The 15,442-nt window shown below is 35.9% G+C and overlaps 1 protein-coding gene across 1 annotated transcript in view; it reads right to left on the bottom strand.

The window, feature by feature from the left end:
* The window catches only part of ARID4B (AT-rich interaction domain 4B), a 136,720-nt gene that overhangs the window by 105,077 nt on the left and 16,201 nt on the right, over positions 1–15,442 (bottom strand). Inside the window, exons 3-5 of the mRNA XM_007938506.2 lie at positions 12,788–12,853; positions 7,339–7,429; positions 1,653–1,732 (exon numbers count right to left, since the gene is read on the bottom strand). Of these exons, the coding sequence (XP_007936697.1) occupies positions 1,653–1,732; positions 7,339–7,429; positions 12,788–12,853 (237 nt within the window). The remainder of the gene's footprint in view (positions 1–1,652; positions 1,733–7,338; positions 7,430–12,787; positions 12,854–15,442) is intronic.

Below are 15,442 nucleotides of genomic sequence, written 5' to 3'. Positions count from 1 at the left end.
AAGGTACTTGACTGCTAACCAGAAGGCTGGCAGTTCAAATCCACCAGCCACTCCTTGGAAGGAAGGTTGGGCAATCCTACTTCCGTAGTGATACTGCCTGGGAAACCCAAGGAGGGGTCCCTGTGAGTCGGGGCCGACTCGACGGCATATAACAACAACAACAACAACTGAGGTAGATACACTCCTTGGAGAGAACAATCATTGAGAAAGAAGGGCTGTCTATGCACAGGGAGACATCTTAGGGGGCAGGAGCCCATGGAGGATGGACATTGGGAAGAAGTAACTATTGGGAGGAAGTGGGATGGGAGCTGTTACATTGTGGTAAACTATGGTCAATGTCATGAGACAAAGTATATGTAAACTACTGTATGGAAAGTGAATTTGCTCTGTAAATCTTCACCCAAATCACAATAAAAGAAAAAGAAAAAGAAAAAGAAAACAAGCAAACAAATAAACAAGTAGTGAACATTCTGGTAAGAAAGGCAGACAATAAACAATTAAGTACTAAATATATTTTGGTATCAGGGAATGGTAAGTGCTATAAGAAAACTAAACCAACTTAAGAGGGTAAAGAGTAAAAAATAAATAAATAAGTAAATAAATAAATAACAGGGTAAAGAGTAATGGAAGGGACTATTTTAGAAATGGCAGTCAGAGGCAAGGATTCTTTGAGGAAAGTCCATAATAATCCCAGTTATTGTCTTGGTTCTCTTGTGCTACTATAACAGAAATACCACAAGTGGATGGTTTTTAACAAACAAGAGTTTATTCTCTTACAGTTTAGGAAGCTAGAAGTCTGAATTCAGTGTGCCAGCTCTAGAGGCTGGGTGAAGGCCCCTTGACCTTGGACTTCAGCTCTGCCTCATGTTCCAGGTCCACTGGAGCTTGAGGCTTCTTCTAACTCATGCAACTGCTGGCTGCTAAGGCTGACAAACTCAAGATCAGCAAGTAAAATGGCAAAATCCCAAGATCAGCAAGCAACACAGCAAGCCACTGGGTCAAGTTCAGGGATTGGAGATGAAGATTCAGCCAAAGGCAGGCAGAATCCAAATGTATTAAAACTTTAGAGACCCTTCTCAAAGCTTCTCCATATATACTGGAAGCAGGCCACACCCCGAAGGCAACTAATTAGCTGCTCACAGCAGATTCCACCATGGAGTTAATTATACCATATCCCATCTCATCATGGGGGATAACTGCATACAGCTGACACACAACTCAAACTCACAGCGCCCAGCCAAGTTGACACACCACCTTAACTACCACTGCTATTATTATCATCAATTAGGTACTGCATGTAGTATCCACAAAACCTTTAATTATGACAGGGCTCAAATGGATTACAAATGAGACATCTGTTTTCTATAATAACCTATAAATTAAAGGAGTCTATATAAAAGTTGATTAAAAATAATAATTAAACAAGCCTATCATATTTCTTTTGTGGACAAGTACAAAAATATTTTAGACAAAGAAGACAGAACTTGTGCTTAAACTTAAAGCCTTAAAGAGGCTTCATAGATTATATTAGAATGGTATTATGTATTAGTGAATTTTGCTGATTAATAAGTAAGTTTCTTGATCTCAGGGGAAAAAAAATGTTCCCTATAGTACAACATCCAGACATAATTATTTATTAAATGATTACTTACTTCACTTTCAGCAAAATGTCTCTCTCCTTTCAGGCACAGTGAAGACCGTCTAAGTGTCTTCTCATCTCCATCATCAAAAACTATGAAAAAGGTAAAAATGGAAGCTACTGAAGAATTTTTCAAAGATTAACAAGATAATATAAATAATTATTGATTATTAAAATTGAATTATTTAATTTCCCGGGTGTAAGTAAAGTTTTTTATTAGAAACATTTAAAATTCAGTTCCCATTTTATGCTTTTTAAGGAATAAAAATGTAATACTTCAAATGTAAGTACTAGAGTATCTTTTCTAATTCCTAGCCAGAAAGAAATAACATATCTTAATTTAAAACATCTTCCTTGAAACAGGAAACACCAAATAAAATAAGTAACCATTTCAGGAGGAAATTATTTCAATGCTTATTAACCCTTCTCAACATGGTAAAGGAAAGGCAAGTTTTTCTGCTGTTAGATATTGACAGACTTACCTAAGTAGAAGAAAATAAGATTACAAGTTACATACATTTTGGTTGCATCTAAAAAATTACTACTTTCACAATTTCTTACAGGGTTTCTTAATTGTGCAATAATGATACTTGAACTAGATAATTTTATTTGGATGGGACCATTGTCCTATGTATTGTAGGATGTTTAGCAGCATTCCTGGCCTCTACCTTATATAAACCAGGAGCATCCCTATCCCCAGTTGTGAAAATCAAAATGTCTCCACACATTGCCCAAGATCCTCTAGAGAGCAAAACTGCCATTTACTGAGATTTAAATCAGTGGACTTAAAATACTAAAATGTCTCAACAAATCTACTATAACTTTACACAAACAGTATATGTACTTTTCATGATATAGGTAATATAATTTTATGATATACAGGCAGTACTCAACTTACAACATATTAGAATTATGACAAACCACACTTAAAATGGTTCATTTCAGCAATGTTCAAACTACAATGACATACAACAACTGAACTGAGCACATGCCTGGCAGCCACTGCAACTCTGGCTTTATTGTTTCAACACTGATATCAATTACATTGTAGACCAGTCCAACAGCATGATCTTATTAAGCATTTGATACCATAAGAACCATTAGTTGTTAATTTGAAATGAGGTATTCAAATTCCATCAGAACCCACTTAACAATGGAGTTGTCAGAATGGATCCCTGTCGTAAGTCTGGGACTATTTATATTACATTCCACAGGAATGAAAGGAGAGTCTATTTCAAATAAAGTTGCCAGGCCACAATTTTAGAAATCACACAGTTTTTGCCTAAACAACAAAATTAAGTTCTTACGTATTTTACATGGAGCTCTGGTAGTGCAGTGCCTAAGGCACTTGACTGCTAACCAGAAGGCTGGTGGTTCAAACCCACCAGCCACTCCTCAGACGGAAGGTTGGGCAATCTACTTCTGGAGTGATACTGCCTCAGAAACCCAAGGAGGGGTCGCTATGAATTTGGTCCGACTCAATGGCACATAACAACAACAACATGTATTTTACATATTTATATATTTTACTGGGTAACTTTCAGTGCCTTTTTAAAATGCTGTAACTAAAACATGGGAGCTCTGGTGGAGTAGTGCCTGAGGCATCTGACTGCTAAGCAGAAGGCTGGTGGTTCAAACCCACCAGCCACTCCTCAGAAGGAAGAATGGTCAATCATCACATTGCATTGGAAACCCAAGGAGGGGTTGTTATGAGTCAAATAGACTACACAGCAGTGAGTTAGTTTTTAACTAAAACAGAGAATAATAAAAATACCCTGTAAGACTGAATACCACACAAATTACCATCCAGACTTAATACATAGAATTGCTCAGTTTTGTAACCCACAATTAGTCAAATATTTCATTATGTCTCAAAATCAAAATTTTCCTCTTCATCAGGTTTTTCTTCTTTCCACAAAAATATAAGCAAAATTCACCTATGCTATTTCAAATCACTATCAAATTCTGACACTTTACTTAATGCTTACTTCATCTCATAATTATTAAAGAATAAAAATTAATACCATTCAATAAACAATACTGAGAAAATTGCCCATCTATTTAGGAAAATAAAATACTAAATTATTTTTAATCTAAAAATATATTATTTCAGACTATTCAAAAAAATTCACTAAAGATGGAATAAAAAGCTATTTGCAAAAACAAAAATAAAACTTAAAAGAAATTAAAGAATCTTTTATTGAATAAATTTATAATACTGATAGAAGGAAGGCCTTCTTAAAGACCTTCTTCTTAAACAAGATTCAAAACTGAAACTACGAAGGAAAAAGTGACTATATGAAAACTGACTACACCCACTCCTAATTTATTGACTTGGTTGGGGTTTACTGAAAGGGCAAGGAAGCGGCATCTTTTCACCTCCTCCAACTACACAAGAGGAAGACAGAATGACCATTAGGAGCCCAAGGTCTGTTCCTATGAGGCCACATATACTGCCATTCCTACTGCGGCACCCACCACTTGCTGGGTTCGCTAATGTGCTGCAGTGGCCACACAGAACTCACAGATTATGGGGTTTATTACAGAAGCAATAGGATACAATTCAAGTTCAGGGACACACTCAGGATACAGTTCTTCAATCAGGACAGTCTCCCCTCTGCTGTGCCCTTAGACATGCCTCTCTGGCCCTTGGCCTCTCAGCCTAGCCTCTGCGGGCCAGGAAAACCTGCTGCTCTATCTTACACCTCTGGTTCCACAGCCACTGTCTCTCAGCTGGGTGTTTCTCTCAGCAAGGCATTTCTCTCTCAGCTGGGTGTCTCTCTCAGCAGCTCATCTATCTTAGCAGTGTCTGTCTCTCAGCCAGCAGTTAGATTCGTTCTGCCTCTAGGAGGGCTCATTTTGAGGCTGGCTGAGTGGCAAAACCAACCAATCACAACATCAGAGTTCTACACACCTGAGAGAGAGAGTGAACTTTCCCACAAGATTACATTGTGCTGATCCAACAGAAATACCCCAGGTGGATGACTTTAACAATCAGGAGTTTAAACTGCATGCTTCCACCCAGTAAACCAGTAGGAGTTACAAAGACTATGGCTAGAAAAGCCATACCATGTTATTTATTACACTGCAGGGTTCCAAAGACCAAATCATTATGAGAAAACTGGTGTTATGCAAAAAATGCATGATTTTTTTTTTCTGTTTCCATACCACCCATTCGACCAATTTTTGTTAGAAAATATGATCATAAAAATAGTAACAGCTAAGATTTACTGATGAGTGATGAGTCTCGTTATGGATTATTCCTCTATGGAGAAGGAGACTTGGAGGAGTCAAAGCTGGATGAACCTGGGCTGTGTTACTAGCAAGCTTATGACTTAAAAAAAACTTCCCCTTCCTCCTGAGCTCTACTCCCACCCCTGCAAGTCCTGCAATCACAATCCTGGACCCTACTCTGCACTCAGGGCCTGGAGAGTCATCGTACATCAGTGTTTCCTTTGAAGGAACTGGGAACCCCTAATGGGTATGCTGACCCATTGTCATCAGGATGTCTACACAGAGGCCTGTGGCCACCGGGAAGGCTGGTCTTGCTGGTCATCTGGACATAGTGTCCTCACAGGCAAGAGAGAGTGGAGGACATGAGGCAGTGTAGTTCAGCTTCCCAGAGACCACCTCTTCAAGGGAGGTGATGCTCCACAGATGTTACTGTCACGTCCACCACCTTGTTAACGTGCAAAATACTCCGATAGCAGATATTTTTACTACTGTCATAAATGCAAAATTTCAAATAATAAGTCTACAAGTGAGATAAAGTCTCTATTCAGATGAAGTGGGGAGTAAATATATTAAAAGCACAGATAAAGAGTAAAGCAATACATAGACACAATCTGAACAGCAGTGGGAAGATGAATGTCACTATTCTCACAAATATAAACAGGTTTGACAGAGGCTATCTCTACCTATATATTTATATGTCCTTCATATATATCCATGAATATAGTAAAGCACACACACGGGACAAAGTTATGAAAACATCTTAGTCATAACCAAACACCTTGAGAGAATGAGTCCCTGGGTATGGAGGCCAGGACCATAGTTTTAGGGAACACTAAGGTCAACTGGCATAACACCGTACACAAAGACAATGATGATCTACATCTCATTTTGCTGAGTAAAGACTGGAGTCTTAAAATCTTATGAACAGCCATCTAAGGTACAACTACTGGTCTCTCCCCATTTGAAGCAAAGAAGTGTGAAGAAAATCAAAGGTACAGGAAACAATTAGTCCAAAGGACTAACAGAGCATGTGAACCTCAGCCTCCATGATCCTGAGACCAGAAGAACTGGATAGTGCCCAGCTACCGCTGCTGATTGCTCTGAAAGGGATCACAATAAGAGGTCCCAGACAGAGTGGAGGAAAACGTGGAACAAAACTCAAAAACACAAGGCTTACTGGTCTGATGAAGACTGGTGGAACCTCTGAGACTATGGCTGTTAGACACCCTTCAAGCTAGGAATCGAACTTAACCCCCATCACTCAAATGTCAGCCAAACGAAAGGCCTATAGGGTGAACAATAATATTAGGAAGATATGCACTTACTAGAATAATTAAGCATATGAGATTAAGAGGACAACATCTGCCCAGGAATAGAGCTAGAAAGGCGGGAGGAGATAGGAAGGAAGAACAAAGGGGAAAAGGGTGGTACAGGGAAGAAGCAGGAAGAATGATATTACAGTGTAGAGAGTGCATAAATGTTACAAAACAGAGTATGTATGGAATGTTGAATGAGAACATGGAATGCTGAATGGAAACCAATTTGCCCTGTATAATTTCACTCAAATCACAATTAAAAACAAAACTACAACGGGTAAAGCAATAGGAGATAAATATTTGAAACTTACATAGCAGAAGGTCACTATTCAGAATACATAAAAAACTCATATCCCACAAATAAACTACTCAAAGAAGGAAGGGAGGAGATGGGAAGAAAAGATAAACTACCAATTCGTAACAGACAAATACAAATGAAATGACGTTCCTTTTCATAAACATGTGAAAAGATATTCACTCTTACAGTAATCATGAAGAGGCATAGTGAAACAAAACCAAGGTACACTTTTCTGTCCAGCCTGATTTAAAAAAAAAAAAAAAAAAAATTTAAGGTTAATAACATAAAATATATCAAGAGTTGGCCAAGTAGGTATATTTATATACTGTTCATGGGATTGTAAATTAAGTCTTTATAAAAGGCGATTTTATTAAATAAACTTATTAAAACTACATTTCCCTTCATCCTGTACTATTTCTTAGTATATATACTAAAGAAATACTAGGATAATGTGCACATACAAAAACATACAATCTAGCACTTATTATAATAGCTAAATAAATAAATAAATAATCAGCATCATTAGTAGGAGAAAATAAACTTTTCTACATCAAGTATTATGAAATGTAATAGAACACTTGAAAGAAATTTCTTATATTTTTAAGTGAAAACACCAGAAACTCAATTGTATAGTATTTATATTAAATAATTTAAAATTGTATGTGTGTGTGTATATTTATGAAATAAAATTTTTAAGATTTGGAAAGATACAAACCAATAACTTATCAACCAATAAAGTAATAACATCTACAGCATTAGAGAGGGAGATGAATCAAGGAAATTTTATTTTATTTATATTAATTTTTATTTGTAATTCAAAATAAACTTTTAAAAGAAAATTCTCCCCTTACCTACAGTGTACCAACTTGCATCTGTTAATTTATTGATGACGGCTTCTTGATATGTACCATCAAGATTCTTCACTTCCACAATGGCGCCTACCTAAAATATTTTTTGAAAGTTAGAAAAACTCTTTTAAGAATAAATCAACAGACCCTTTTTTTTCTTTATATGTATTTAAATGAAGTCTTCTTCCTTCCTGGGGTATATAAACATAAGATTCTGATTTTCTTGTCCTATAATTCCTAATAACAAAAGACCAGAAAGTAGAAATAAAACACAAAAAACAAATCTCTAACTTAAAGGGTAAACAATTCATAATCATTTTAAAAATGATTATGTAAATCCACATCTGTTAAGGATTTCAGATTAACAAGCAAAAACAAATAATATTTTTATGAATTATAATAAAAATATAGATGCTCTTAGGAAGATATTTCATATTTTCTCATTAAAAAAGTCAGCCTCCTAATTCTCTTTCCATATTATTTAATGTTCTTATTTGTTTGTGTAATTTTGGATCATACTCTTATTCCCTCCAATTTTCTTAAAACATCAATATAATGTTGATTCAAAAAAATCTTTTTCCTTATGATGTTTAAACATTAAATTTAACTAAAAGAATTTCAACAAGCTGGCTCCTTGCCCACAGAAAGGTATTCCAAAAATTACTAAAACTATCATTTTACTTATAAATTAATAGCATGTGTATGGTGTGCTTACAAACATTAGGGACAAATATGAACCTATTCACATCAAAGAAAATAAAATGAAAGATTTTACTGCTTCTGTTGTTAGGTGCTGTTGAGTTGGTTCCAATGTACAACAGAAAGAAGCACTGCCTGTTTTTGTGCCATCCTCACAATTGTTGCTATGTTTGAGTCCACAGATGCAGATGGTGAAATACCCAATTATAATAAAAGTTCATTAGGTAACTTTCCAGGTAAGAATTCTACCTATCAACCGGTAACTACTATTAGAAAGATATACACCAAAGGGATATTTTGGAAAAATAAACTCTATTAATAACATTGGCTTTGGCTCCAAAATCCTAATATATTAGGCTATGTGAACCCAGAGAAACCCTTCTGTCTACACTAGTGGTCTGTATAGTTAAGCGCAACGCAATCCATTATGAAGGATGAAAGAATAGATTAAAACATTTAATTTTTTTTTACCATATTCTTTAAATTTGTATTTTGTTTTATAATCAATATAATCTATTAATAAACTATGTGTATATGACTTATAAATAGAAAAATATACATATACTGAGATATATGCTCAAACTTTTTACACAGTCATGAAGTTCGGAGATCAACTCTCTAAAGCAGCAATTCTCACAATTTTTGGTCACAGGACCAAAAACTAAGAACTCTAAAGAGATTTATGTGAGTTATATCTGTCAATATACAAAGCATTAAAAATTAAAGCAAATTTTTTTAAAAATCCATTCCTTTTGCAACAGTAATAAATCATAACATTTGAACTTAAATACTGCATTTTAGAAAGAAAACAATTTTCAAAATAAAAAAATTTTTTAGAAGAGTGGCACTTTTACATTTTTGCAAGTTAATTTAATGTCAGCCATAATAAAAGATATCTGGATCCTCACGTCTACTTGTGTATCAAATCTCTTGTGATTTGCCTCAGAGTTATGTAGTTGAAAATTGAGAAGTATATTAATAGTTTTATATAAATGTAGATATTCTTCTTTTGTACTACATCAAAACTCAACAAGTGATAGTTTCTTAGGGTTAGCTGCAATATAGACTCTAAGACAGTATTATTGAATTTTTCACAGCATTACATTAAAATCCACTGGTCTATCATATATACTTTGAAATGGACCTTTTATTCATGCATAATTTTGTAATATAGTTCATTGGTCATTTGCAAAATACTGGTTTGCTTGGCTATATAGATCTTCTAAATACTGACAATTTCATTATAGAATGTCAAAATTCAAATTCATCAATACCCTTGATCTCATCAGAAAACTCTTTCAAGCTTTCAAGCTCACGATGGCAGACACAAGTTTACAAAATTCCTATTTTGCTTGAAAAGCTGACTTTTATCACTAACAACATATTCTGTCAGTTGTTTTCCTTCAGGCGACAGACACATTAGGTTCATTTTTGAGAAAGTGTTCACCAAATAACCCAGTCTGAATAACTAGTATCTCAGTCAAGTAAAAATGGTGTTCCATCTAAAAGGCAGCTACTTCACCTCACAACTCAATCACAGAAGTGCTTTATGTGTACTTATTTTGTCACTATGAAATATTAAAATGACCTGTAGTCAAACAATAAAACAAACAAACAAACAAAAAAAACTCACTGCCGTCGAGTCATTTCCGACTCATAGAGACACCTCCTTGGGTTTCCGAGGCGGTATCTCTACAGAAGTAGATTGCTCAATCTTCCTTCCAAGGAGTGGCTGGTTAGTTTGAACCGCCAGCCTTCTAGTTAACAGTCAAATGCCTTAGGCACTGTGCCACCAGAGGTCCCTAGTCAAACAATACAATTAATAAAGTTTTACTGTTTCCTCAATGACATTCTTAAGTGAAACTGGATTTTTTTTTTTCTTTTTCTAACTGAGAGTACATGGTGGTGAAGAAAAAATTATTACTAACTTGATTCATATTAAGGTGCCAGCAGTTTTAGCCACCAATAATTTTGTACTATCAGTGAAAATGCCAGCATAGTTAAAAGGACAAATCTTAGTTAAACTATTATAAAAATGTTTTGACCTTAAAAACTTCCTAAAACAAGCTCCCATGAGTCCTCAGTCTCCACTGTGAGAAGGGCTGTCTGTAGAATTGACTGTTCTTGCCTCATGCTACCACTCTCCTTTAAAGAAGGTTATAGAATAACAAGGACAAAAAAGACATATTGTTGAAGTCTTCATAAAGGATGGAATGTGCAAAATAACCATTTAAAATATTTTCCATCTGATTAAGAAATTACTGATAATTTATGAGTTTTATACCCAATCCTAACCTTACACACAAAAAAACCCACCACTGCCACCTGAGTTGGCTGCAACTCATGGCGACTCCCTATGTGTCAGAGTAGAATTGTGCTCCATAAGGTTTTCAATGATGATTTTTTTGGAAGTAGATCACCAGGCCTTTCTTCCAAAGTTCCTCTGGACAGATTTGAACTTCTAAGAAGCTTTATTAATCAGCTGAGTTAATACACTACACCATGCAGGGACTCCCATGATCTTTATAGTGATAACAAAAACAAGTCGTTCATAAAAGACATTACTGTTGCTGTTGTTATGTGCCATCGAGTGGAACCTGACTCATAGCGACCCCTCTTCGGGTTGCCGAGGCCGTATTATACAGAAGTAGATTGCCCAACCTTCCTTCCGAGGAGTGGCTAGGGGGTTTGAACCGCCAGCCTTCTGGTTAGCAGTCAAGTGCGTTAGGCACTATGCTACCAGAGCTCCCAAGAGATTATTCATCACACACGATTCCTAAAAGGGTGGAAGGTATTAGGGAAATGAACAGAGCTTTCATTAAGTGATTGTAACAAATGGCTAGTATAAAGATTTTATTCAACAATGAAATAGTCTATAAAATATTTTCATGTAAACCATTATTAAAAATTTATTGATGAAATGGCCATCTTTTTTTGACCTTCATTTCCTCTAAGAGAAACATTTTTCCAGATTTTCAAACTTTTCTATCAACTGATAGAAAGCTACAAAGTATGTGTGGAAACAATTCAAAATCTATAGACAATCCCCTCAAAAAAAAAAAATTCCATACATGAGAGATGTTCCCATAATCATGAAATAAAAATTTTACATACTTGCTACATCAAATAAAAAATGATCTTAAGTTCTAATCATATATAAAGAAAATTTCGTAAAATAAAAAAATCAAGCAAAATACACCAACTTTGCCACTATCAAAAAGGCTGGACTGCTACAATGAGAAAAAAATAGGTTAAACCTACAAAGTATTTATTTGCCTTTTCTGTCCTTTCTGAACTCTAAAAATTGTTTGTGCTCCAAGAAGATCAGGCCAGTCCAGCAATGAAGTAGCACATTAGTCTGTACATGAGGAAATAACGTAAACATGGCTTAAAGGTGTAGGTACATTAAGTACAAGAGGGCACAATGCTTCAATTATAAACTTAAAATCTGTCAAACCTTTGGTTTTGCCATTACTAGCTGTGAGACCTTGGCTAAATTACATATGTTACCTTCAGTTTCTTCTTCTGCACAGCTGTTACATGGATCAAATAATATATGCTAAACACTTAGCATAGTCACACTCATCACTAAATAAATGATAGCTAACATCATTGTTATTATAATTGAACACGTTTTTGTCCCTCCAGGAAGTGAGTATGCATGTGTAATATTAAAGACGGCATCCAAATAATAGTAATGGTGAGAAATAGCTTTTACAAGGCAACACTTAAAAAGAACTTACTAGTTTTAGTACTGCATAGTACCTACACATATGCAAGGTACTAATTAATACCAGGAAAGAAGCTCTGGTGGCACTGTGGTTAAAGCTTTGGGCTGCTAGCAAAAAGGTTGGCAGTTAGAACCCACCAGCCACTCCAATGCAGAAAGATAATGTAGTCTGCTTCTGTAAAGATTTACAGCCCTGGAAACCCTATGGGACAGTTCTACTCTGTCCTACAGGGTTGATATGAGTCTGAATTGACTGCATGGCAGTGGGTTAATACACTGGGATACAAATAAAGGTTAGAAAATGGAGCCACAAATAAAACTGACAGATTAAACACACATCTCACTTTTTAAAAAGGACAGCTTCATCAGTGAAGAATTTTTGTTTTGCATATTTACATATGCTTCTTCAATTTAGTAAGTATTTCTTAATATTCTCCTTGTCTGGGCAGCGTCCATTTTCAAACATTTAGAAGGCTAAAGTGCATGGATTTGGCTACTCACACATCCCTATTAAGTAGAAAGTAAAGCAAAATTTATTTCACTGCCCAATGAGGAAAACAATGTGTTAATATGAATATGCTCATTACATGAAATTGCTTAATTACCCTTAACATACTACATTTGCAAATAGTTCCTCCAAAGAATTTAGAATTCTGAGTTTTTGTTGTTTAATTTTCTTACTTTGTAGATCATTATGGAACTTTTATTACTTTATCACTAGTTCATCGCCTATTAGTTTTGGCACATCTATCATTTTAGTAAAGGAAATATGGTGGGACTGAAACAGATAAGTAAAATGCAATCAATATATAATTCCTTGATAATCATTTCATTCTTGAACACACTGTTAAATTTTACTATCATATTAAGTTTTATTTTAACATTCAATCTATTTTCACTATTAGTTTTTTAAGAGAAAATTAGTAGGAAAATAAGCAATGGATGTCTTATGAATGACTAAAGTTAGTATTAATGTTTCCCAATCAAGCATTAGAATAAAAAATATATTAATAAATTGATTACCTTTAATGGGCCCTTTATGTGGTCATCCTGAACTTCAACTGTTGAAGAATCATGTCTAAATGTTACCTAGAGATTACAAATTAGCCATCACAAACATGAAGCAATAATTAATTAGCTGTATTAAGTATACATTTTAATACAATTAATCTAAACTAACAGCTGTTTAGTTTATATAAGATGCTAACCCCTTGACAAAGTAACTGAAAATTACTTACTCAGACAACTGCCCAGATTACATCTCACTGTTTATTAAAAATAATAATAACCAATGACATCATACCTAACTTGTTCCACTCTTAACACATCATACTTTTTATTCAGTATTACCAGCTAGTAAGTTACTTGTATAATTTCTTCTCCTAAAAAGAAATGAAGAAAAGGTGAAGATTCTAGGCTATTAGGTATTACATCATTTTGTTAAGGCCTAGATTAATAAGTAATAGCAACAAACATTAACTGAGAGCTAAATAAGTATCCCTGGGTGGTGCTAATAGTTAAATGCTTGGCTACTAACCTAATGGTGAGTGATTGGAATCCATCAATAAGCCCTCAAAAGAAAGGCCTGCCAACTGACTTCAGAAAGGCCACAGCCATTGAAAACCCTATGAAACACAGCTCTATTCTGATAAACAGGGTATATGAAAAGGAACTTGATTTGGCTTTTGTTTCTGGTTTCCTGAAAATAACTTGGGGAATTTGCCAGCAGTCAAGATGCCTCTATGTGCAAATGCAGTGGGAGTCCCAAAGTCCTCTAGGTGTACCAAACTGGTTATTTCCTTCACTACTAGCAGAAAGGTTGGTGGTTCCAATCTACCCAGAGGTGCCTCAGAAAACAGGCCTGCTACTGAAAAGTCACAACCTTGAAAACTCTATCAGGGGTTAAGATGGAGTTCTACTAACAGATCACGTGCCAGATGCCTCTCTCAACAGAGATTCTGAGAAACTCAGTAAAACAGATACAAATAAAGATCCTGGAGTTATGAGCAATCAGTGAGAAGATAAAGTACTAGATCCAGTGAAAACAGGGAAAGAGCGTAAGAAAAAAAGAGAAGTCTTTAGAAACACAATGGAATACAGGAGGTCAAGGAGAGGGAAAAAAAAAAAAAAAACCTTCACGGAAACCACAGACATTAAAAAGCCACAAAGTAGAGACAGAGGGAGGATTTCAAGGTGAGCTAAAGCCACTGGAGTGGGTGAAGACTGTGTTGGGAAACGGATCAGGACTCCTGCAGCTTAAGCTGCTGCAGAATCCAGAACAGAGTGAAAGAAAGGGAAGAGGACCACTGTCCAACTAAATAAAACCCCAAAGTGGACCCACAACAATGAGCTCAAGTCAAACTCTTAACAACTCTTTGTACCACAGAGTGGAACTAACAACTGAGATCTCGGGGCTCATGGATCCTCATGGAAGAGGGCTTTCCTTTCTCCTTCAGAGCAGCTGGTGGTTTTGAACTGCAGGACTTTGACTGACAGACAAATATGACGATCACCAAACCTCTCCAAACAGAAGGGGCTACATCACTGGCTGAACTATCTCACACTAAGCGTGCACACACACACACACACACACACACACAAAACTTTCGCTTTCTCTCCTAGAGGTCACTTCTTGCGCCAATCTCCTTCCTCCAATATAGTTACTCAATGAATAAGTAGATTCTGCATGAAAAGCCAAATCCCAGGGCCACTGGCTGAACGTAACTAGAAAAATGACTCCTCGATTACATTATCCTCCCTTCATTTTCCTACTTTCTCCTCTTACCCAATTCTTCCTTTCTATCTGATCACGTACTCATTTACTTTCTCATCTTCTTTCATTTTTACCAAGCCTTCATCCCTCTTACCCACCCACTTTTGTTTTCTTTTTCTTATATTCTTTTTCCTTTTTCGCTATTTCTCATCTATTATTTTTATTCTATCTTTTCACCTCTCCTTCTTCTCCTTGGCTTCCTTTTTTTCTCTACTTTTTCCTCTGGTCTCATCCAATGAGAGGAACATATTAACCATCCACTAGTCAGCCATAAGGAGCTCTGGTAGCATAGTGCCTAAGGCACTTCACTGCTAACCAGAAGGCAGGCAGTTCAAACCCACCAGCCACTCCTCGGAAGGAAGATGGGGCAACCTACTTCTGTAGTGATACTGCCTTGGAAACCCAAGGAGGGGTCGCTATGAGTCGGGGCCGACTTGATGGCAAATAACAACAACAACAACAACAACAACAGTCAGCCATAGCTACTACACTGACCAACTGACCCAACAGACAAGTAACACCGACCACCTGACCCAACAGACAAGTAACACCAATAGCTCCTACACCACAAGATCAATGACAGACAGTGGACAACACCTGCTCATCCCAACTGCAACTCCTCTTCATGACTAACAAAGACATGCACTCACATCCCCATCAGTTACTCCACTAACACAGAGAAAAAAGATGGAAAGCGAACCAGCATAACCAAGCTAACAACCAAAGAAGTACACCTGCAGCATACTTCCAGATACACTAAAACAAAGCAAAACATAAAAACAGAGTGAAACAAATCAGTATATAACTAACAAATAAAGACAACAACTTCAAAATGTCTAAAAAGAAAACTTCAAATCAAACAAAAAATCCAGGACAAGATATTATTAGTCCAAACTAATGAATTA

The sequence above is a fragment of the Orycteropus afer genome, unplaced genomic scaffold (genome assembly GCF_000298275.1).
Source record: "Orycteropus afer afer isolate SDZICR_OR568_19922 unplaced genomic scaffold, OryAfe1.0 scaffold00050, whole genome shotgun sequence".
Lineage (NCBI taxonomy): Eukaryota > Metazoa > Chordata > Mammalia > Tubulidentata > Orycteropodidae > Orycteropus > Orycteropus afer.
This window is presented reverse-complemented; position numbering and strand designations above follow the sequence as displayed.